The 23,959-nt window shown below is 33.4% G+C and overlaps 1 protein-coding gene across 2 annotated transcripts in view; it reads right to left on the reverse strand.

The window, feature by feature from the left end:
• IBTK (inhibitor of Bruton tyrosine kinase) overlaps positions 1-23,959 on the reverse strand; it is a 107,414-nt gene that overhangs the window by 49,318 nt on the left and 34,137 nt on the right. For both annotated transcript variants that reach the window (XM_007484255.3, XM_001375435.5), the window contains exons 11-17: positions 13,423-13,600; positions 12,482-12,656; positions 9,855-10,463; positions 7,519-7,605; positions 6,580-6,662; positions 6,458-6,495; positions 4,266-4,362 (exon numbers count right to left, since the gene is read on the reverse strand). In XM_007484255.3, the coding sequence (XP_007484317.2) occupies positions 4,266-4,362; positions 6,458-6,495; positions 6,580-6,662; positions 7,519-7,605; positions 9,855-10,463; positions 12,482-12,656; positions 13,423-13,600 (1,267 nt within the window). The remainder of the gene's footprint in view (positions 1-4,265; positions 4,363-6,457; positions 6,496-6,579; positions 6,663-7,518; positions 7,606-9,854; positions 10,464-12,481; positions 12,657-13,422; positions 13,601-23,959) is intronic.

Here is a 23,959-nt window from a genome sequence, read left to right on the forward strand (position 1 = left end):
TTAGGGTTGTTGACTGAATATATTATTTTAGTGGTCGCCAGGGATTAAAATTCAATCACAATAAAATACTAAAGTCAGTTTGGGATTTTTCTGGTGGGTTAATTACAATAGAAGGAAGAAATTAAGAAGAAATGAGAGAGGAAAGGGAATTGGACTGCTCTGACAAGTCAGATAGGAGTTGGAGGTCAAAGAAAGGAGGAAAAGAGGAATCAGTCACCTCAACAAGGCTGCTCAGGGAAGATGCCTCACCTAATCCACGCTACAGGGCTTCTCCCAGTCCCTCACCAGCAAGTTGCAGACGCCAAAACTCGACAAGAGCTGCAAGCACCCCAAAATGCTGTCCAGAGCTCCCAAATCTGAAAGAGCCCAAACATCTCAACGAGCGAACAAAAACGATAGAAAAAGTGGCGTGAAATATATAGACCACTCTTTACATCACTTCTTGTGAGTCACATGCATCAATGGTAAACTTAAGCTTGACTTAGGACAGCCCAGGGGTTCTGTCAGTTGTTTCTTATTTGTCACTTGCTCACACATGTCGGTCATAGGCCATCCTCCTCAACACTTAATCCTTAAGTAGGGGTGTATACATTCCTGATGGCTAGAATTCAAAGACTAAGCAAAATGGAGAAAATCTAAAATTCACAAGTTCATGTATTAACATATTAGAGAAGGCAGAGGTCAATGAATTGGGCATGCAAATTAAAAAACTACAAAGTGAACAAATTAAAAAACCTCAGATTAAGACTAAATTAGAGATCCTAAAAATCAAAGGAGAAATTAATAAAATTGAAAGTCAAAGAACTATTGATTTAATAAATAAGACTAGAAGCTGGTACTTTGAAAAAACAAATAAAATAGACAAAGTACTAGGTCAATCTCATTAAAAGAAGGAAAGAGGAAAACCAAATTAACAGTATCAAAGATGAAAAGGAAGACCTCACCTCTAAGAAAGAGGAAATAAGGCAATCATTAAAAATTATTATGCTCAATTATATGGCAATCAAGGTGATACAAATGAATATTTACAAAAATATAAATTGCCTAGACTAACAGAGGAAGAAATAGAATACCTAAACAACCCCATAAAAGAAAAAGAAATTAAACAAGTCATCAAAGAACTCCCTAAGAAAAAATCCCCAGGACCAGATAGATGGATTAACAAATGAATTCTATCAAACATTCAAAGAACAACTGATCCCAATATTATACAAACTATTTAACAGAATAAGCAAAGAAGTTCTACTGAATTCCTTTTACGACACAAATATGGTACTGATTCCAAAGCCAGGAAGGTCAAAAACAAAGAAAGAAAACTACAGACCAATGAACATAGATGCAAAAATCTTAAATAGGATCCAGCAAGTGATCATAAGAGTTATTCATTATTATCAGGTAGGATTTATACCAGGATGCAAGGATGGTTCAGTATTAGGAAAACCATCCACATAATTGACCATATTAACAAACAAACAAACAAACAAACAAACAAACTGACAAAAATCACATGATTATCTCAATAGACGCAGAAAAAGCCTTTGACAAAATACAACACTCATTCCTCACACTAGAAAGCATAGGAATAGAAGGGCCTTTCCTAAAAATAATAAACAGTATATATCTAAAACTATCAGCAAACATCATCTGCAATGGGGAAAAACTAGAAGCCTTCCCAATAAGGTCAGGAGTATAACAAGGATGCCCATTATTACCTCTATTACTTAACATTGTACTTTTAGAAACACTAGCAGTAGCAATTGGAAAAGAAAGAGAAATTGAAGGGATTAAAATAGGCAATGAGGAGACCAAGCTATCACTCTTTGCAGATGATATGATGGTCTACTTGAAGAATCCTAGATAATCTAAAGAGCTAGTCAAAATAATCAACAGCTTTAGCAAAGTTGCAGGATACAAAATAAACCCATATATTTCATCAGCATTTCTATATATTTCCAACACATCTCGGCAGCAAGAATTAGAAAGAGAAATTCCATTTGAAATCATCCTAGATAATATAAAATACTTAGGAATCTATCTGCAAACACAGGAACTGTATGAACACAACCACAAAACACTCTCCACACAATTAAAACTAGATATAAACAATTGGAAAAACATTGATTGTTCATGAGTAGGACAAGCTAACATAATAAAAATGACCATCCTACCCAAACTTATTTACTTATTTAGTGCCATACCCATGGAACTACCAAAAATCTTTTTTACTTAATTAGAAAAAAACCATAACAAAGTTCATTTGGAAGAACAAAAGATCAAGGATATCCAGGGAAATAATCTAAAAAATGTGAAGGAAGGTGGCCTTGCAGTCCCAGATCTCAAACTATACTATAAAGCAGTCTTCATCAAAACAATATGGTACTGGCTAAGAGATAGAAAGGAGGATCAGTGGAATGGACTTGAGGTAAAAGACCTTAGCAAGACAGTCTATGATAAGCTCCAAGATCCCAGCTTTTGGGTCCAAAATCCACTATTTGATAAAAACTGCTGGGAAAATTAGAAGATAGTATGGGAGAGATTAGGTTTGGTTCAAAACCTGACACCCTACATCAAGATAAACTCAGAATGGGTGAATGATTTGAATATAAAGAAGGAAACTATAAGTAAATTAGGTAAACACAGAATAGTATACATGTCAGATTTTTGGGAAAGGAAAGATTTTAAAACCAAGCAAGTGTTAGAAAAAAAAAACACGAAATATAAAATAATTTTGATTACATCAAATTAAAAAGTTTTTGTACAAACAAAACCAATGCAACCAAAATTAGAAGGGAAACAACAAATTGGGAAACAATCTTCATTACAAAAATGTCTGACAAAGGTCTAATTACTCAAATTTATGAAGAGCTAAATCAATTGTACAAAAAAATCAAGCCATTCTCCAATTGATAAATGGGCAAGGGACATGAATAGGCAATTTTCTGTTAAAGAAATCAAACTATTAATAAGCACATGAAAAAGTGTTCTAAATCTCTGATAATCAGAGAGATACAAATCAAAACAACTCTGAGGTATCACCTCACATCTAGCAGATTGGCTAACATGACAGCAAAGGAAAGTAATGAATGTTGGAGGGGATGTGGCAAAGTTGGGACATTAATGCATTGCTAGTGTTGTTGTGAATTGATCCAACCATTCTGAAGGGCAATTGGGAACTATGCCCAAAGGGAGCTAAAAGACTCTCTGCCCTTTGATCCAGCCATAGAACTGCTCAGTTTGTACCCCAAAGAGATAATAAGGAAAAAGATATGTACAAGAATATTCATAGTTGCGTGCTTTGTGGTGAAAAAAAAAATGGAAAATGAGGGGATGCCCTTCAATTGGAGAATGGCTGAACAAATTGTGATATGTGTTGATGATGGAATACTATTGAGCTCAAAGGAATAATGAACTGGAGGAATTCCATGGGAACTGGAATAACTTCCAGGAATTGATGCAGAGTGAAAGGAGCAGAACCAGGAGAACATTATACACAGAGACTGATATACTGTGGAACAATCAAATGTAATGGACTTCTGCATTAGTGGCAATGCAGTGATCCTGAAAAACCCGGAGGGATCTATGAGAAAGAGCACTATCCACATTCAGAGGAAAAACTGTGGGAGTAGAAACACAGAAGAAAAACAACTGCTTGATATAGTGCAAACATCAACAACATGGAAATAGGTTCTGATCAAGAACACAAGTAATATCCATTGGAATTGCACCTCAGCTATGGGAAGGGTGGGGAAGGGGAGGGAGGGAAAGAATATGATTTTTGTAACCAAGGAATAATATTCTAAATTGATTAAATAAAATTAAAAAAATAAAAGAAAACCACCAAAGAGGTCATGAATTGTTAGACATAGTTGAAAAACTAATTTTAAAAAATTAGATTATAAACACTTTGCCAATAAGAACTGGATTGTCTGTTTTCATATTGATATCACCAGTGCTTAGCACAGTGCCTGGCACACAGAAGAGTTTAATCAGCATTTAATGACTATGTATTGAAATCCTAATTGTCACCTTTACAATGGCTTCTCTAGTGTATAGAAATCGTATTGTTTTTGAAAAATATCAAAAGTTTTTGCTATCATGGCCAGTAGTATTCCTGTATATTCATTGTTAAAACTGTTGAAACACTTAATTGAAAGTTTATTTTGCTATAATTCAGATGAAATTTACATGTATACTAATTTCAGTAAATTGTTTATAATTAGGTCAAAACACACAAAACATTACAAAATTCTATCTTTTGTTAATACCTTTTATTGCAGGAGCTTCATCAGTATAAAGGTAATCCAAGATAACTTGCAGTACATCAGAATGTATTGGCATTTCCAGAGCGGCACAACTGGAAGCCTAAATAAAATTTAATATAAAATATGTATGTTTATATAGGCATACATGGACACGTATATCATATTGTTATATATTAAAATGATTTGTATTTTATATCATTATGATATATTACATTGCATGTATTATAAAATTATTTAAATAGATATAAATTTCTTCAAAGAATGAGGTTGAACATGTAACACTCTTTTCTAAACATACTTAAAACCACCAAAGAATAATAAAATATTACTTTTGTAAATTGGCATACATCATGAAAAGGAAATAATAATGAACTACCCACAAACAGGTTGATATTGATAAAGAACTGAGTATACTCAAATAATTAGTAAATTTTAAATTTAAATACAATATTTTTGTTATCAATTCTAACTTCTAAATATTACTGTATTTACATGTTTATTTTGTAGGTGGAATTCAACAAAAACTTACATTAAATAAAGACATGAAAAAGTAAAACCATTGAGTGATATAGCTGAGAAATATTTTATAAGTCAGTATGTCAAGCATTTTCAAAAGGTCACACACAATTCATATTAAAAAATAAAATTTCAAAATATTTTAAAATCAATCCTTTAAAAGAAAACCATATTTTTTATGAGATTAACAAAAACTTACACCAAGCTAGAAGTCAATAACACAGTAGTTATAAGGGAATAGATTCTTAAGAGGAAACATATATTGTTACACATGACATGAGGTTCTAGGTTCAAATCTGGCCTCAGACACTTCCCAGCTGTGTGACCCTGGGCAAGTCACTTAACACCCATTGCCTAGCTCTTACTGATCTTCTGTCTTGGAACCAATACACAGTATTAATTCCAAGATGGAAAGTAAGGGTTTAAAAAAAAAAGTTTAATTCATCAATAATGATTTGGATATTTTGTTTATATAGAGAAATAGGCATAGGTATAAATATGAAATAATTTCTAGGCATAATTAAATAACGAATATTAACATGTTTCTATTTAAAACATATTTCAGAGGCAGCTACGTAGCTCAGTGTATTGAGAGCCAGGCCTACAGACAGGAGGTCCTAGGTTCAAATTGTAAGGATGATATTAGAAAATAAGTATTGTTTTATTGGTTTAGGGATAAGAAGTAAAGTGGATGGCTTGAGAAAAGAACTGGAGTTTGAAGCAGAGCTGAGAGAATGTGTTAATTTCAACTGCTGACAGTTATAACCATTTTTCTATGTCAACTACTCTCTCTGGTAGTTTGGGAGTTGGGTTCTGGCAGTTGGCAGAGACACTCAGAGACTCTCTCTCAGGGCTGGAGGAGGTAACATCTTTGCCTCTCTCTCTGAGGGAAAGGTCTGAAGGAGCTCAGTGTTTTCCTTTCCCAACTTGGTAAAAGCTAGTGAATATCTACTGTGATTTTTGTAGATTGTTTAACTCTGAGAAGACCAAAGAAAAAACTAATGTTTGGTTTAGACTCAGAGTCCTAACTCGATTCTTGTTGAGATTCAACCAGCTAGCCTTTGCTATTTTATAATTTGAAGGCAAAGTTAAGATTTATACGGATATTAGTCGTAGTTTTTATTTAGATAGTATAAATTTGGGTTAGTCAGATCAGGGAGGATTAGTGTAGACTGTGAAACACAGGGAAAGCAGTTCCTTGCGGAACCTCGGAGTTTATTTAGGTGGATTTAGAATCCCTTAGAATTAGAAATTCTTTATTTATCCTTATATATTTCAATAAACATTTTATGTTTATAATAAGAGTCTCTTTAGCTCTTTGCGCCTGGCCCTGAAGGGAAGTTCACATTTGAGCTTCACACTTCATCAGTGAGGATATTTTTGATTACCTCTATTGAAAGTATCTGAACAGTTTGAACCCGATTGGCGAGTTAAACAGTTTTGAAAAGTTTTGAACCTATATTGGAACAGTTTTTCCATCTAAATATTTTATTATGTAGCTCATCATAATTTATTTTTTAAAAATATGGTCTCAGATACTTCCTAGTTATATGACCCTCAGAAAGTCACTTCACCCCACTGCCTAGCCCTTATGACTCTTCTGCCTTGGAACTAATACATAGTATTATTAATTCTAAGATAGAAGGTAAGGCATTAAAAAAAAACAAAAAAACACATACCTCAATCCAAGAGCTACTCAACATGCTGTGAAAATATTCTGGGAGAGAAAAATAAAAATTTAATTTAATAAGGACAGTAAAAGTATGCAAATAATAAATTAAGAAATTGTATCCATACATACCAAGCCTAGCACAAAGTACACATCTGTGACAGGGAAATTCTTTTCCATCCATCGACTTCATGGTCACATCACAAAGAAATGAACTGTAAAACAAAAATAGATTTCTGAAGCAAATGACACTCCTTTGCTTGATAAAATAAAATCCTTGTAACAGATATGCACAGTCAAGCAAAACAAATTTCTATACTGTCCATGTCCAAAAATGTTGCTTCATTCTATATCATGTCTATTGCCTATCTCTTAGATGTATAATTCTCATCAGTCCTCTGGGAATCATAGTTAGTCACTGCACAGAATAAAGTACCATAGTTTTTCAAAACTGTTTGCTTTTACATTATTGTAAATGTATAAAATTCTTCTGGTTTTGCTCACCTCACTCTGCATTATTTAATACAAGTCAATCCAGATTTCTTTAAAACTAACCCTTTTATTGTTTTGTGTCTGTGCCATTCTTTGTCTAGCTATCCCCATTTGAGAGGCACCCTCTTAATATTCAGTTGTTTGCCACTAAAAAAGAAACTGCTACAAATATTTTTGTACATACTTTACATATAATTTTTGTTGGCTAAACTATGCCACATTCTCAATGTTTAATAAATGTCATTTTTGAGAAAAGTAAAGATCAAATCTCTTACTACTGAAATTATATTCTAGAAGTAGAAGCAAAATAATTAATTTACAAAGCAACAGGATCCATGATTCAATAAACAAAGGAGGCTATCCTCCATCAGTAAAGTGGAATTCTTCTGATGGCTTAGAATAGTATCCTATACTGGGCCAATTGCTGCATATCTTTCTCATGTCCCCCAAAAAAAGGGGGATGATATTAGGCAGGAGGATAGAATAAGCAAGGCAGCCTAAGAAAAGTGAATTCTAAGTTCATTTCTTAATTGGAACAAAATAAATAACATAGGAAAAAACCTTTAATTTTCAACTTACCATTGTTTCCGATTTAGTTTTGGTTTATTTCCAGTTTCTGCTGAAACAACATTGATCATTTCATTTTCAAATTTGACTCCATTCAGTCTACAAAAAAAGAAAAATGGCTTAGTATAAAAATTCCATTCTGCCACCAAAAACATCTCTAAGTAGCAAAGATAAGATAAACATTATGTCATAAAAGTCTAAGGAATAAGGGGTTTGAATACTATGACCTAGCTTCTTAGTGAAACTTAAGGACAATCAGTTCAAGTCCTACATGACATAGGATCCTGGGAAAGTTACATTTATTTTACACCTTTATTTCCTCATTGATAAAACTATCAAAAGTCTGAGGTCCCAATGTTGCAGGGCCATATGATAAAAAAAATTCTAATCCAAGGTCACCAAAGAGGGTCTACAGAGAAAATTAAAATCATCAGGAACATAATTTTTCTCATCAACCGCAAATCTGTAGTTTTGTTCACCTGATTCTTTTCTAAATCTAAAATCACAGAACATCTTAGCTATTTAACATATTATATGATTAGTCAATTGACATCTATTATTGTACAAGGAACAAATAGAGTACACTTAAAATGGTTTCTCTGCCAATAAATAATTCCAAATTTCTAGTTAGTCATTATCAGACTAACAATTTCAATTTCAGAACATTTCAAGTCATAAGATTTATAAACTTACATTATTTGTAAGCTTACATTATTATTAATGTATAAAGTTCTTTTAAAATTGTAATGGATTAAAAATTTTAAAGCTTGGATTCTAGGAGTAACATTGCCATTGAAAGTCATGGAGCCCAACCTCTCAAGTTCTTCATTTGTAAAATAAGAAGGCTGACCTGGAAAAACTATGAAGGTTTATTCCAGTTCTGTAAACTATGTCTTAAAAACCAATCATTTTACAAGAAAAAAACAAAAACACAAAATTTCAGTTCTCTCAAGATAGTCTTGTTTGGGACTCATTAAGATACATGAAATAATTTATGACCACAATTTCCATAATTTGTGCTTTTTATGAACTGCTGATCATACCTGAAACACTAAAAAGACTTTCAGGAGCCTTTTGAAACAAAAAACTATATTGTGTTTAATATAGTTTTACCATGAAATATTATTTTATTGTAGTTATTTGCAAATGTTATAAAAAGTCAATCCTCAACAACCACATGTGTGATTTTTGAAGTTTCAAGCATTTACATGATTTTATTAGGAATCTCATTAGCAACCATTAGTAACCTCATTGCATTGGCAACCATACATATTTGAGGTATGATGCATGCAAGTTTGTAAGACGAGGTAGTATGCTACTAGGATGTCTTGGTATGATCAACTAGAGCTGGCTATCCACATCAAGGATGCCAACCCTAGCATCAATCACAGCCTCAAGGTTAAATGTGAACTAGCCTCTGCTATGCTCCCATTGAAACTTTTAAGGACCTCAAATAGTGCACAACTGATTATTTCAAGCTGATACAGCCTTCATCATCTTTAACACCATCCACCAGCCCGAGGGACAGAGTATCTGAGGTAATGTTAAGAGCTCCCCAGTGTCAGCATCTTCTGAGAGTAGGAATTAAAGTCACAGCAATATAGTACTTCATACCACCATCTGACACAGTTGAAGGTAAGATTTAGTTGCCAAAAATGTTGTGGATCTTTACTGTACTTTATGGGTTATTTCATGGTTACTGTGTGAGAAAAAATATATTACTCAAATTAATGTTTCATAATGAAGAACTCAATGCAAAAAAGTATAATTTTAGCAAAGTGAAAGATTATAGTTTCTGGTAGTCATGAGAACCTAACCCCCCATTTCCCATAAGTTCAATGAATCAATGTACATTACAGGTTTTTTACTCACACCTTTTTCCAGTAATGTTACCTCCTCTCCTCAAAGTCAAGGATTGACTGGGAGGAGGGAAGAGGAGGGAGGAGGAAGCAGTTATAATATGGTAACTCTCAGATAACCAAATCATTTAAATTACCATTTATCATACACTAAAAACCCCAGAATTTACATTACTATGATGCTAATTACAAAAGACTCAATTTCATAAATAAACTCAGGACACAACTAAGTTTCACAATCACAGAAAGGTACAGGAAAAATGCAAATTACTTTACCCATGAGTACCACAGATCTATCTATAAAACATTAAAGAAACAGAAATGGAAAGGATAAAGGGAATAAAAATACTTATTGGATTTTTTAAAAACTACAGAAAAGTTAGTACATAGTCTTAGAAGGAAAACAAAATGGGAGGGGAAGAGAATCAAAGAAAGGAAAAGATTATATGGGAAGAGAATGGGAGTTAGGAACAACAAAAGTTACCATACCTACTATTTAAAGTGTTGACATCAAATTTCTTTGCAACACTTTGCAACATTTTTATAGGATTCACATCTTCACCCAGACTTTTCCCCTTTTTAGAAGATTTCATTTTATTTTTTTGTCTTTCATTGACTGTGTGGGCTTGATTATTACTTCGGTAAACCTCCAGTGCTGATTTCTGATTAATATCTTCAAGAAAACTCATTTTATCAAAATTGGAAATTAGAGTATCTTGATATTCTTCTGGTTTTTCCTTATACACCATTCTTGGTTTATAACCATGAGTTAAAAAATCACAAGTGTCTGTGTAGATGAATTGTAGAAGGTAAGCAAATAAATCAGGGTGAACCTTCTCTATAACAAAGAGATCACATCCTACAGCATCTTCATCTTTGCGGTAAACATCTGGACAATCAACAGAAATCCCATCTGAAGTGAATAACTTCCTAAAAAACTCTGATCTCATAGCCAAAATATACTTGTGCATAGGGAAAGTTCTATTGCCAACTTGAAATGTCACATCATGGGTATTGTCCATTTCATCTGTTTCTTCCAATAGTGTGCCAAAGTCTTCCGCAAAAGATGATGAGGATACAGTTGGAATTTCATACAGGCTAATAAACAAATGAAAGCAAATCTTTTAAGACTATGACAAACAAAATTCCAGCACTTTTCATATTAGAAAATTTATATTTATTATATTAAATTCTGGAAACTTCCAACTTATCATTTCCTATAATACTAGAGTGCCCAATTTTGACCACAATAACACTCAGTTTCTTTTTTTTAATGTTCTATTTTATTTTCTCACAGTTTTTATCCTAAATTTTTGAAAGAGTTCTTGACATGTTTCCCTCAGAAAAAAGCAAAATAAAAAGTAATATTTTTTCTCCATTGATATAAGGTTCTTTAGGCAAGAAAACTCCCTATACTAATACATAGCAACAACTGGAGTTAAGTCTTGATTGGGCACTGAGAATTTATTTTGAACTAGAAAAAACTAGTATGTTAGATCTTCCTTTTTCAAGGTTGGTTTTCTATTCATATAGCCATGCTGCCACAAAAAATAATTTAAAATATACTTTAAACATCACTAAAAGCACAGGACAACCCATGTCACATGACCTATGCATTCTTCCAGATTTTTTAATTTTATATGAAAAGAAAAAAAATTATGCTGTCAATGGTTGTTAGGGTTGTAGAAAACTGGAGTTCTTTAATGTGGGTTACTGTAAACATTAAGCAGTAACTTGGGAAAGTAGCCAGTAGAAATGATTTTATCAAGGACTACTAAAATCAGACCTAAGGTCTGGTAAGTATATTCATGTGTGTATATATTTGTCTGTTTGTATGTGTGTGTATGTGGGTATATATGGAAAAGTCAGGGGTAGAGTAGTACTGTTGCATATGGGTATATATATTTATGTATAACATAGAATGCACATGGATATAAATGCTTATAACATACCATATACATAACATACATATGCATATGTATGTTATGTGTATATGTAATATATAGTATATATGTATATACTCACACATATACACATTTGTTGCAAGTTGACTATACATACGCATTTGTGTGTATCAGTATATATATGTACATGTGTATACATGCGCACATGCACACAGAAAATCACCCTGCAACCCTATCACTGTACTACTCACTGACTTTCCCTCAATTCAATCCAAATCCTACCCTAATCTATCCTCCTCTATAAGCAGCATAGCAACCATTTAAGGTTGCCTAAGATACTCATTTTAACTTGATGGTATCGACATCAAAATTAACACTACACAGGAAAAAAGAATTTCCATGAATCACTTTTCCTAGGAATGACTGATTGCCTTACCATTTTAAGCAATGAAATCTTACTATCTGTAAGACCTAAGTGCCAAGAACTTTTTTCACATTTTATATGTATGCTCAGATTTTTAGATCCAAATATAACTATAGTTTTATGAAAAGCACCAAGGATATCACAAGCCAGTGCTTTTCTTCATGATGATGTGATTTTGAACAAATGACTTAACCTCTTTGAATCTATTCCCTCATTTCTATAACAAGGATACTAATATTTATTTTCTATTTCACATTGTTGTCCCAGGGGATCTAAAGACTTCAAGTAGGAAAGAAGTTTTAAGGTCACCAGTAGCAGACATTTTTATTTTACAGATAAGGAAACCAGAATCAGGGATGTTAAGTGATTTTATCAAAGGCACACAGTGCTAGTAAGAAGCAGATTTAGAGTTTAAACTCAAGTCTTCCAAACAGAAATCCAATGAGAAAGTATATATCAAGTACATAAATTAAATCATTATAAATTTAAAGTACAAGAGACATATAAATGTCCCAGGCATTAAAATTCTACTACAATGTTTTTAAAAATAACTTTCCACTTAGACTGTAAAGAAACTTGTTCTAGAACCATATTTTCTATTCGACAGCAAATTCCATCTGTGAGTCTTCTCTCCATATCCTTATGGCCAATAAAAATTCTGTTTTCTCTATGACCTCACTCTGGAAATTAAATTCAATTTGAATAAAAAAGTTATATTTAAAGGGGAAAAATATCATTCTCCTCTCCAGAAAGAAGACAAAAGAGAAAACTTTAAATATCCAGTCTACCTTGTCTTAGGGTCTGATTGCAAAACTGCAAAGTTACTTCCACTTGGATCCGTGCTGATACTAACAGCTCTGTGGACAAAAGTAAGTTTCGTAAGCCGAATTCTCTCATACACACTATTTGTGTCACAGACACAAGATCCATCTGATGAGGAATTATGGAGGTTTGATATAATTTCTGTCAAAACAAAAACAACAAAATTAAATATTCACTGATTAGTAAGTGACCCAATAAAACAAAATTATAAGTAGAACATAAAAAATGTTTTTTTAAATTTCCTAACATTCACATACTGATGAGTCAAAAAAAGATGTACAAATCAATACTGGCATGTCAAGCCTAACTGTTAAATATATTTAGTAACCTAACTACTACAAAGTATTTACAATATAGCTAATTAAAAGCATTCCATGGATAATCATTAAAATTGCTAATTTACTAAGGAGTAAGTGCAAATTGATATAATTGAAAATATAATTTTATTATTGCATTTCATTGTATTTCTTTCCCAAAAGGGATAAACAAAACCCATCCCTAGTTTTTTCATAATAAACTAAGCACTGATAAAAAGTTACAAGCAATTGTTTGATTTTTTTTAATTATTCTTCAAGTAAAATCTGTCCTTGAAGGGTATTATGAAAATGGAAGGCAACGTTATGTTTCTGATACATAGAATTTAATTATATTTATATACTAGTAAAATTCTACTCTCCTTTAAACTTTCCCTTTAGGCATAGGATAATATAGCAAAATTATAGCTTCCTGACCTGCAGGTACATTAGAAAAAGCCAACAAATTGCTTGAGAAAATGAAAACCTTCTGCATAGACACAAAGATAAAGAGATGAATAGTTTCAATAAAAAAGGAAAATATGGGTTAAGAAATTAAAACCACTAGCAAAACAAACATATTTATGTAAAATATTCTTTAAACATAAACTGACCTTTCTTTTCAGTATTCTTTTTTCCTTCTTCAAGCCATTTTCCTGTAAATCCTTCACCATCTTGTGTGACAAATAATATTTCATTCCTGTTTAAAGCAATATCAGACATGAAGACCTGGCGACCATAAGCCCATCGACACTGTTTCATGTAGCTGCTGGCTGATTTCCAGCAAAACACCTAGAATAAAAACCAAAATTTAATTGGAAAACAAAGAAAGACAACTGATCAAACAAAATCTAAATTTTCTGGGAATTAAAGAAAATATCTTTGAAAAACTCTAGTCATAAAATAGAATGCTTGGATTTTCATTTTAGCATAGAAGGATGGAAGGAAGGAAAGAGTCAAAGGGAAAGAGGGGAGTATTAACTGCTTACTTACGATGTGTCAAACATTGAGCATTGGTCTGGAAAAACAGATGCAATCAAACAAGATGGACCCTAAACTCAAGAAGCTTACAAGAAGCTTGTAATGTGGAAAGATAATGCATGGTAGGAAGTTGGGAGGATGTGATAAATGAGGTAGAGATGGTCAAAAGTTATTGTAGAGGCCTAGTTAAGGGCAAGATACGGTACCATTCACCTTATCAAAGTCCCAAGTCCCACTGGCATAGTCTAATGTTAGGAGTAGAGAGTGGAGGGGAGATAATGATAGCTAAAGGGCAAGTAGTATGGTTTTAATTTTTAAATACATAAAACCATATATATATATGTATATATACATATGAGATAGTATATAATGTATATATACATGAGAAAGATAGTATATAATGATAGATTTATAAAAGGTTGACTACATAAAGGTATAATGGTTGACTTCCATTCCTGCTTCTGACACTACTATAAGATCCTGGGCAAGTTTTTAAGCTCCAGGCAACTCTCTATAGATATATATTGTAGAACAGTTGTTAATCTGCATTGGTAAAGAGAGTTTCATCATTGAGACTCAAAACTTTGATAACAGCAGTTACAAATTACTCATTATGGAAATTTAAAAAAAAACTTTAAAAAGTGTAGAGAGATTCATTATTCATCATCAGGTCATATAAATAATATATTTCATGATACAGTCCAAATTAATAGATATTTAGTGCTCTAACAATCAAATTACAAAAGTTAGTTTTGAGAAGTTAAGAATAAAATGTGCTATAAAAAATATCAATAAAAATATTTTTAAGAGTTCATATGAAGGAATAAAAGCACAAAGATCTCAAGAAAAAACATCTAAAATTAGAAGTGAAAAGAGCATAGAATTATCAAATTTAATACTATTATAGGTAATAAAAAAATTAAATGCTTCATAATACAAAGGAACTTGTATTTATTTTTTTCTATTCAGATGATACAACTAGTTTAAAGCAAAATTAGTTTATGCATAAGAAAAGTAGTGATAGTACAACTCCCTCCCCTACAAACCTGAGATACATATTTCCACAAATATAGATACCACCAAAGGAAAAAGTATGCACACATACACTTGGGCATCACATCTTTTTTCTTTAGTTGCCCACATCTCTCTTATTCTTGGGCTTCCATATTCTCCATGAATGAGTAACTCTAATGGCCTCAAGATTTTGGTTGGGCAAAGCTCCCTAACACCATCTTCTGGGCTTCATCCCATTATGGTCAACTGCCATCAATGTCAGCTTTCGTGGCCATAGTTGTGATGACTTTGAAGACTTTGGAAGTGAGGAAGGCTGACAGCCAGACCACAACCAGCTAACAAAAGTCAAGAAGTATGCCCCTAGACTAAGATAAAATATTTTCTCTGTGACACTTTTGTCTGGATGGAGATCATAGCCCTCTGTCCCAGAAAATTATCAGGGCATTACAAATGCCCAAGATTCTTTTTGTCTCAGCACCCAAATGATTTTAAGTCAGCACCAAAAGTAAGTGAAGGCAAGATTCTCCAACCACCTAGTCCTCATTCCAGCCTTTACTAGGTACATTTGTTTAGCAGCAAAAACTGGAAAGGTTTCCATCTATGGTTACATTATCAATACTGAAAGAGCTGTGGGAAGACAGGAACACTAAAGTATTATTGGCAGAACACTGAAGTGGTCCAACAACTCTGGAAAACAAAGTGGAATTATGGAAAAATAGTTATTAAATTGTTCATAACTCTGGTCCTATGCCATGAGGAGGTCAAAGACTGAAACAAAGGTCCTAAGTATCATCAAATATTCATCATAGCATTTTTTGGTAATAAAAATAATTGTAAACTAAGTGGGTACCTACTAAATAGGTGAACAATGGTATGTTAATGTAATAGAATACTAGTGAATCATAAGAACCAATGGATATGAGGAATTCAAATATTGGAAGACAATAAATTGAGGTAAGAGAAGCAGAAACAGGAGGACAATGGACACAATGACTATAATAATCCATTTAATGAGCTTTATGTACCTACTGTGTTCAGGCACTGCTAGGTATGGAAGATATAAATACAAAAAAGAAATAATATCTGCCCTCAAGAAGCTGACATTTTATTGGGAGATACGACATGTACCTATATATATATATATATATATATATATATATATATATATATATATATATATATATATATTCAAGGTAGTCTGTGGGTGTAGAGAAGCACTGGGAGTTAGGTAGGGTACTCAGAAAATACTTCATGTAGCACTTGACCTGAGCTTTGAAGAAAATCAGGGATTCTAAAAGAACGGAATACATTACAGGCCTAGAAGATGGGCTGAGTAAAAGAAGAAAAACAATATGAAAGGGTAGTAAAACTTGCCAGTCTTGGTCCCAGAAAATAAACAATGAGATGCATTCATTTCTCATCTCTTAGTACGCTGGTAAGGGAAACAATGGGAGTAGGATGTTGCATGCACTATCTGGCACATCATTTTGTCAGTTGATTTTGTTTTTCTTCATAAAAGAGAGAGTTCTATGGGGGAGAGGGTTATACAACAAATGCCTATGATGTAAACAACCCAAAATATAAATGCATCATTTAAAAAGTAAATGGAACAAAAGACTAATTTATCATGTCTTTAAAAAAAAATGACATACCAGAATCCTGCTCTAATAGGACTATATATATATATTTGGATTGCCTTTATACTTTCTTTTGTATCCCACTCTAAAATAATGTTTTATTATAGCAGAAGACAATTTAGCTGGAATAGTAAAAATGACCAAAACTTATTTTTCTTCTTTTTATGAAGCTAAAATTTAATAATAAAAGTACTTGCAATTCAGTCTTAAAACTGGTTCTATAAACTTGATTTTTAAAAATATATTTTAATAATGATTTTAATATAAATGATTTTCTTTATAATTCTATGTATTTTATCCATTTAAAAATAGGATACTGAGAAGACTCTTGGTTTCACCACTGTTGAAAGGAATCATATCACAAAAAAAAAAAGGGTACAAGGGTATATACTCTTGGTATAATTAGGCATAATTTGTTTTAAATACCCATGGGTTAGAGTAGACCATATGCCAAAAGGAGAAATGTAGAGTAAAAAGACAAGTATGCATAGATAATAGGAACTCTATTCTCCATCAGTCACTTTTAAAAACACAATCTGTATAGATCTCAAGAAAAACAATCAACTTATTTGTGCTAATGGGAAAAGGAAGGGAATATAGCTAACTCTACATTCAAAAAGGCAGTTATACAAGGAGTACTCCTTGGAGAATCCCTTCACTTAAATTCATGAAAGAACACAAACTACAGAAATAGCATACACTAGACATAAAATAAAGGATTAGAGTGCCACCTATTGTCCTAAATAAACACCTAAAAGATTTAAAAACAGCAGTTAAGATGACATCTGCATTAAACCTGTTTCATAATACTTTGCTTTTTGTGAAACCTTATTGCAATTTCTAGATTAACAGGGAGCTACAAACCAGACAATAATATCTGTGGAATGCAATAATATGGCACCATATGAAATAACAAGCAGGATAATTTTTTTTTTTAAAGCATGGAAAGACCGATGTAAAAATAAGATGGGGAAAACAAGCAGAACCAAAAGTACATTATATACAGCAACAGAAATATACACACATACACATAGTCAAATGATGCCATCTCTAGTGCAAGGAAATGAGAAGGAAAGAGAGACCCAGAAACTTTAATGTATTAAACAAATGGGGCAGGGGCGGGGGGGAGTAGAGGGAGAATGCAATCAGTGATCCATTAATATATGCATAAAGTTATAACACTTTGTTGAAGCCCTAGATTACTTGAGAAGAGCAATATGCAGAATTTTATTCTAAATTCTGAAAAATAATGATGAAAATGGAAGTTATAGTTTACAAACTATTGTCCACAAAAATATTATAGAAAAAAAATTAATCAAACCCCAAGGGATAAAAGAAGCAACTTAAAAAAAAATTCCACTTTTAAACAATATACCCAAGTAGCACAGTGATTAGAGTGCTGGGCCTAGTTAGGAAGATCAGAGTTCAAATCCTGCCTCAACCACTTACTAAGACAATGTGACCCCCAACAAAGTCATTTAATTGCTATCTGTCATGGTTTCCTCATCTATGAAAATGGGGATAATACTAGTGTCAGCCCCCCATTGTTGTTGATAGCATTAAATAATAATTGTAAGGTGCTTAACATAGTGTTGTAAATCTTGAAATTTCTCAGACTTATGAATGTTAAAAATTTCCACATTGAGGAATCCTCCATTGGAACAAATTCCCTACTGGAAACATTCCCCATTTTGATGTAAGAACTCACCAGGATCAGAAATGGGAGGACCTCTACTCCACCCATACTTAAGACTGCTTTAGGGGAGAAAACTCCTTGCTAAACAATGAAAGTACTTGGACCCATGCTTATAATAAGGCAAGGAGTTCTTTGAGCCATGCCTGTTTTTAGAATCGATACAATGGGATGCTAGGTACCTATAAATGTCAGGCAGGTTTTCTCTTGATGGGATTAGTCGACTCAGCTGTGTTTTCTCTGGTTCAGACTTACTGAGGGGATTAGTTGACTTAGCTGGAATTCAGATGGGCTGTCTTTTAGAAAACATCTACGGTGATTGGTAGATGGAAGAACTTAGGGGAGGTGACATAGGAAAAAAACATCCTATATAAGAAAAGGAATCTCTTGAGCCATAAACACAAGATTTGTCTTAAGCAAGGATGTCTGGGGAACAGAGTCTCCCCAGAGGGAGTTCCAGCCAGAGTCAGCCTCCCAAGGGACTTCTTCTCAAGAGATCTTCAAGGGGCCTCCTCCAAAAGGATCTATCTCCAAGGATCTATCTCCAAGGATCCAAGGATCTCCAAGCCTCCTCCTGCTCAAGAGATTCCTTTTCTTATATAGGGTTTTTTTCCTATGTCACCTCCCCTAAGTTCTTCCATCTACCAATCACCGTAGATGTTTTCTAAAAGACAGCCCATCTGAATTCCAGCTAAGTCAACTAATCCCCTCAGTAAGTCTGAACCAGAGAAAACACAGCTGAGTCGACTAATCCCATCAAGAGAAAACCTGCCTGACATTTATAGGTACCTAGCATCCCATTGTATCGATTCTAAAAACAGGCATGGCTCAAAGAACTCCTTGCCTTATTATAAGCATGGGTCCAAGTACTTTCATTGTTTAGCAAGGAGTTTTCTCCCCTAAAGCAGTCTTAAGTACAGGTGGAGTAGAGGTCCTCCCATTTCTGATCCTGGTGAGTTCTTACATCAAAATGGGGAATGTTTCCAGTAGGGAATTTGTTCCAATGGAGGATTCCTCAATGTGGAAATTTTTAACATTCACAAATCTGAGAAATTTCAAGATTTACAGTGTCTTGTACACATCATATAAATGTTAATAATTATTATACCTGACCTATAGAGCTGCACAAGGGCTAATCATTTTTCTGAGCTGTGGTGAGGACCTCAGAGCTCTACTCCAGAAATTAAAGTATTGCCCAACTTTTTTCCCTGTATGTTATGTTAGTTTATCTGCTTATAGGCAAGGTTTTTATTCAGACATTTAATCTAGCTCTTCTGGTAATTTTTTGCTTTTTCTTAGCAAACATAAAAGGTATTTAATGTTTGTTGACTGACATTGATTTGCTGTTCTCTTATATTATTACATAAAAAGAAAATCTTTCAAATGCAGGTCTAAGATACAGGTATGGTTCAATAGGGGTCATTGCATTGTTGGTTTTCATCAAAGAAATTTGAATATTCCTAGAATGTAGGACCATAAGAAAGAAATATGCCAGGAATGAATCTAAAGAGAATAGATATTTTCTTGTTCCATCATGATTATTATATAATCAAAGTCAGATGTTCAATAAACATTAAGCATTGCTAACTGAGCTCATTACTCTCAAGTTAGGTCTCCAGATAGACATGGCTTCCATGACAAGCCAGGGCATTTATACATTCTACTCTAGAGTGTTCAGGTTATTAGGAAAGCATACACAAATCCCACAGAGTCAGGGACTTTCAGTTAATGGTTGTTTGAAGATCAGGTCTCCAGATAGACATGGCTTCCATGACAAGCCAGGGCATTTATACATTCTACTCTAGAGTGTTCAGGTTATTAGGAAAGCATACACAAATCCCACAGAGTCAGGGACTTTCAGTTAATGGTTGTTTGAAGATCTAAATACATCCATTTGTTTCTATCACTAGAAACTAAGCACAAGTGATATAATACAAATAATCTGCTAATGACTATTTGTTCTCTGTTTCTAATGATAATACAAGAAGAAATACATAAAATCGGTTACAGATTCCTAGTTAGAAGCCTTCTAGACCAAATTCACATCCAAAAAGCAATCCCTACCATAACATACTGGGCAAGTAGTCATTCAGTCTCTGCTTGAACATGAACAGTGAGAGGGAACTCACAACTACATGAGGCAGCCCCATTCCACTTTTTGATAACTCTAATTATTAAGAATTTTTACCAGGTAAATCAATTGTACAAAAAATCAAGCTGAATTATTCTCCAATTGATAAGTGGGCAAGGGACATGAATGGGCAATTTTCAGATAAAGAAATCAAAACTATGAATAAGCACATGAAAAAGTGTTTTAAATCTCTTATAATCAGAGAAATGCAAATCAAACAACTCTGAGGTATCACCTCACACCTAGCATATTGGCTAGCATGACAGCAAAGGAAAGTAATGAATGTTGGAGGGGATGTGGCAAAATTGGGACATTAATGCATTGCTGGTAGAGTTGTGAATTGATCCAACCATTCTGGAGGGCAATTTGGAACTATGCCCAAAGGGCACTAAAAGACTGTCTGCCCTTTGATCCAGCCATAGCACTGCTGGGTTTGTAACCCAAAGAGATAATAAGGAAAAAGACATGTATAAGAATATTCATAGCTGAGCTATTGTGGTGGCAAAAAATTGGAAAATGAGGGGATGCTCTTTGATTGGGGAATGGCTGAACAAATTGTGGTATCTGTTGGTGATGGAATACTATTGTGCCCAAGGGAATAACGAACTGGAGGAATTCCAAGTGAAGTGGAATGACCTCCAGGAATTGATGTAGAGTGAAAGGGGCAGAACCAGGGGAACATTGTACAGAGACTGATACACTGTGGTACAATCTAATGTAATGGACTTCTCTACTAGTAGCAATGCAATGATCCAGAACAATTCGGAGGGATTTATGAGAAACTATCCACATTCAGAGGAAAAACTGTAGGAGTAGAAACACAGAAGAAGAACAACTGCTTGATCACATGAGTTGATGGTGATAAGATTGGGGATGTAGACTCTAAATGATCACCTTAGTGCAAACATCAATAATATGAAAATAGGCTTTGATCAAGGACACATATAAAACCAGTGGAATTGGGCATCAAATACAGGAGGGGGTGGAGGTAGGGGAGGGAAAGAACATGACTCTTGTACCCAAGGAAAAATATTCTAAATTGACTAATTACAATTTTCAAAAAAAAAAAAAAGAATTCTTACCAAGTATCAAACCTAACTATGCTCCTAGCTCTACTTTCTGAAGATAAATAGAAGCCTAATCTTTCTTCCACATAACAATAATTCAAATATTTGAAAATAACTATCATATTTTCTGAACCTTCTTTTTTCCAAGAAAAATATCTCCAATTCTTTCCACCAAGCCTGGAATCAATTGTGATACCAATTCTGGCCACAGAAATAGATATTATTAGAAATTATCTTTCTAGTCCTGGACATGATGTCTCTCTCAATGAATTCTAAGACTAGAACAACTATTGAAGTTGCTATATGACTTCTGACTCATACTGAGCATTTTAACTTCAGAGAATTTTCTATACAACCATACTTTGCACTTTGGACATACAGAAAAAATAACCTATTCTAAGGGGATAAAAATGGTAACAAATTACCACCAGAAGAGTCAGCTTTACTAGTAATCTTTCAGAAAAAGTCATGTCTATCTCTGTGACTTTAGGATCCATTGGGTTAAAAGATGGTTATGGATGAGGAAAGCCTCTAAAAGTTGATTTCAGCCATGATTTTAACAAAATGTTTACTAATAGAAATTAACTATAAAGCTATATACTAACAAAGCCATAGGAATTCAGAGTTAGAAGAGAATTCTGAGTTCATCTAATCCAACCTGAACTTCAATACAAAAATCTCCTACCATGCTGGGGAGATGACACAGTAGATACAGTGCAGGGCTTAGAAGATCTGATCAGGTTCAAATTCTGCCTCAGATATTTACCAGGAAGTGTGAGCTGCAAGTCATTTAACCTCTCTGTGATTCAGTTACCTCATCTATAAAATGATCCTAATAAAAAACATCTACCACCCAGGTTATTGTGATGATCAAAAGAGTTGTATATAATATGCAAACCTTTGCAAACCTTAAAGTATCATATAAACTGCTCTGCCAGATGCTCTTAACAGTTTTCCCTTACATCAACTATAAGAATATTATTTCCAAAACCAGTACAAATATGTACTACATTATTTTAACAATAGCATTTTTAGGGTAATATTGGTTATTTGTCTTCATATTATAATGAATAATCAAAGTGACTCTTTTTTCTTTTTTTGAGGTTGCATTCATTCTTCTTTTTGACTTTTATGATCCTCTGCACTGGCTTATCTGCTTACAGGCCAGGTTTTTATTCAGATATCTTCTTTAGATCTTTTGATAATTTCAGCTTTTCTCTCAGCAGTTAATACAATGCCTGGCAGACACAGAAGGCAATTTTTGTTAACTGACATTGACTGACTGCTCTCATATGTAAGAAAGAACTTTCTTACATAAGAAGAAAACCTTTGAAACCTAGATCTTGGATTCAGGTAAGGTTCAACAGGAAGCATTTTACTGTTGGTTTACATCAGAGTCTTGTCTATTCCTAGAATAGAAGACCATAAAGAAAGAAATGCCAGGAATCTGTACAAAGAAAATGGGCATTTTTATATTCCATAGTGCTTACAATATAATTCCAAGGTATATTCAATAGAGCTTACTCAGAGGTAGGCAATCAATAAACATTCTTAAATTAGATCTCCAGATATAGTATAAACATATATAATCCAAATGTAATTTCAAAGCCAAATGTAAAAGACTTCTAATTTAAATACTATTTTGGCTTATTTCTGATTCCTCTCTCCGTCCTATTATTAATAAAAAAGAAATAGAACATTCATCAAAAAGTATTTTGAACTTTGCCCCTTAAGATTCACCTGATTATAAAACTAAAATTAAAGTTGAATGTATACCTAAAATATACCAGTAGATGGAGCCATAAGGTTAGTATTTCAACTTCAGACTGAAATGACAGCCCTAAAATGTGCTATCCATGTATGGAGAAAAAATGGCTATACAAAATTACAGAACAAATTACTTTGCAATAACTACAATTTTCTCAGTGTCAATACTGTTAAATATACTACACATGTAATAATATTGGGGGAGAAGGAGAAGTAGTTTATAGCATTCCTGGTACAACTTCATGAACATTTTAACCCAGAAAACAAGTCAATATTCTATTTAAAGAAAAAACTATTTTTAAAATTACATTTATTACTTTCCTTGCACTAATTCTAAGGGACTAACTTGAATTCTCTGTCTCAGAATAGATACAGATATATAAATATAGATATAGATATAGATATAGATGCATATAGTGGGAACATGGTAAAATGACCAGGGATGGCTTCAGGTCCTTCCTCTATAATTTAATTATTCCATGCTGGAGATCAGAAATGTCAAACTCTCAGCTTCAATGTGTCTGACCCAGATTAAAATGTAATTAGGAAATATTTAACAAAATAAATATACAATAAAACATATATTGCTTTTGTTATTCAGTCACTTTAGTTCAGTCTGACTCTTCACGACCCTATTCAGGGTTTTCTTGGCAAAAGATATTGGAGTAGTTGCCATTTCCCTCTCCAGCTCATTTTATAGATGAGGAAACTGAGGCAAATGGTGTTAAGTGACTTGCCTAGGGTCTTACAACTGGTAAGTGTCTAGGGCCAGATTTCCTCTCTGGAAGATAAGTCTTCCTGATTTTAAGCCCAGGCTCTATCTACTGTTCTACCTAGCTGCCCTAAAACATATATAACATT

This window comes from Monodelphis domestica, chromosome 2, assembly GCF_027887165.1.
Source record: "Monodelphis domestica isolate mMonDom1 chromosome 2, mMonDom1.pri, whole genome shotgun sequence".
Taxonomy (NCBI): Eukaryota; Metazoa; Chordata; class Mammalia; order Didelphimorphia; family Didelphidae; genus Monodelphis; species Monodelphis domestica.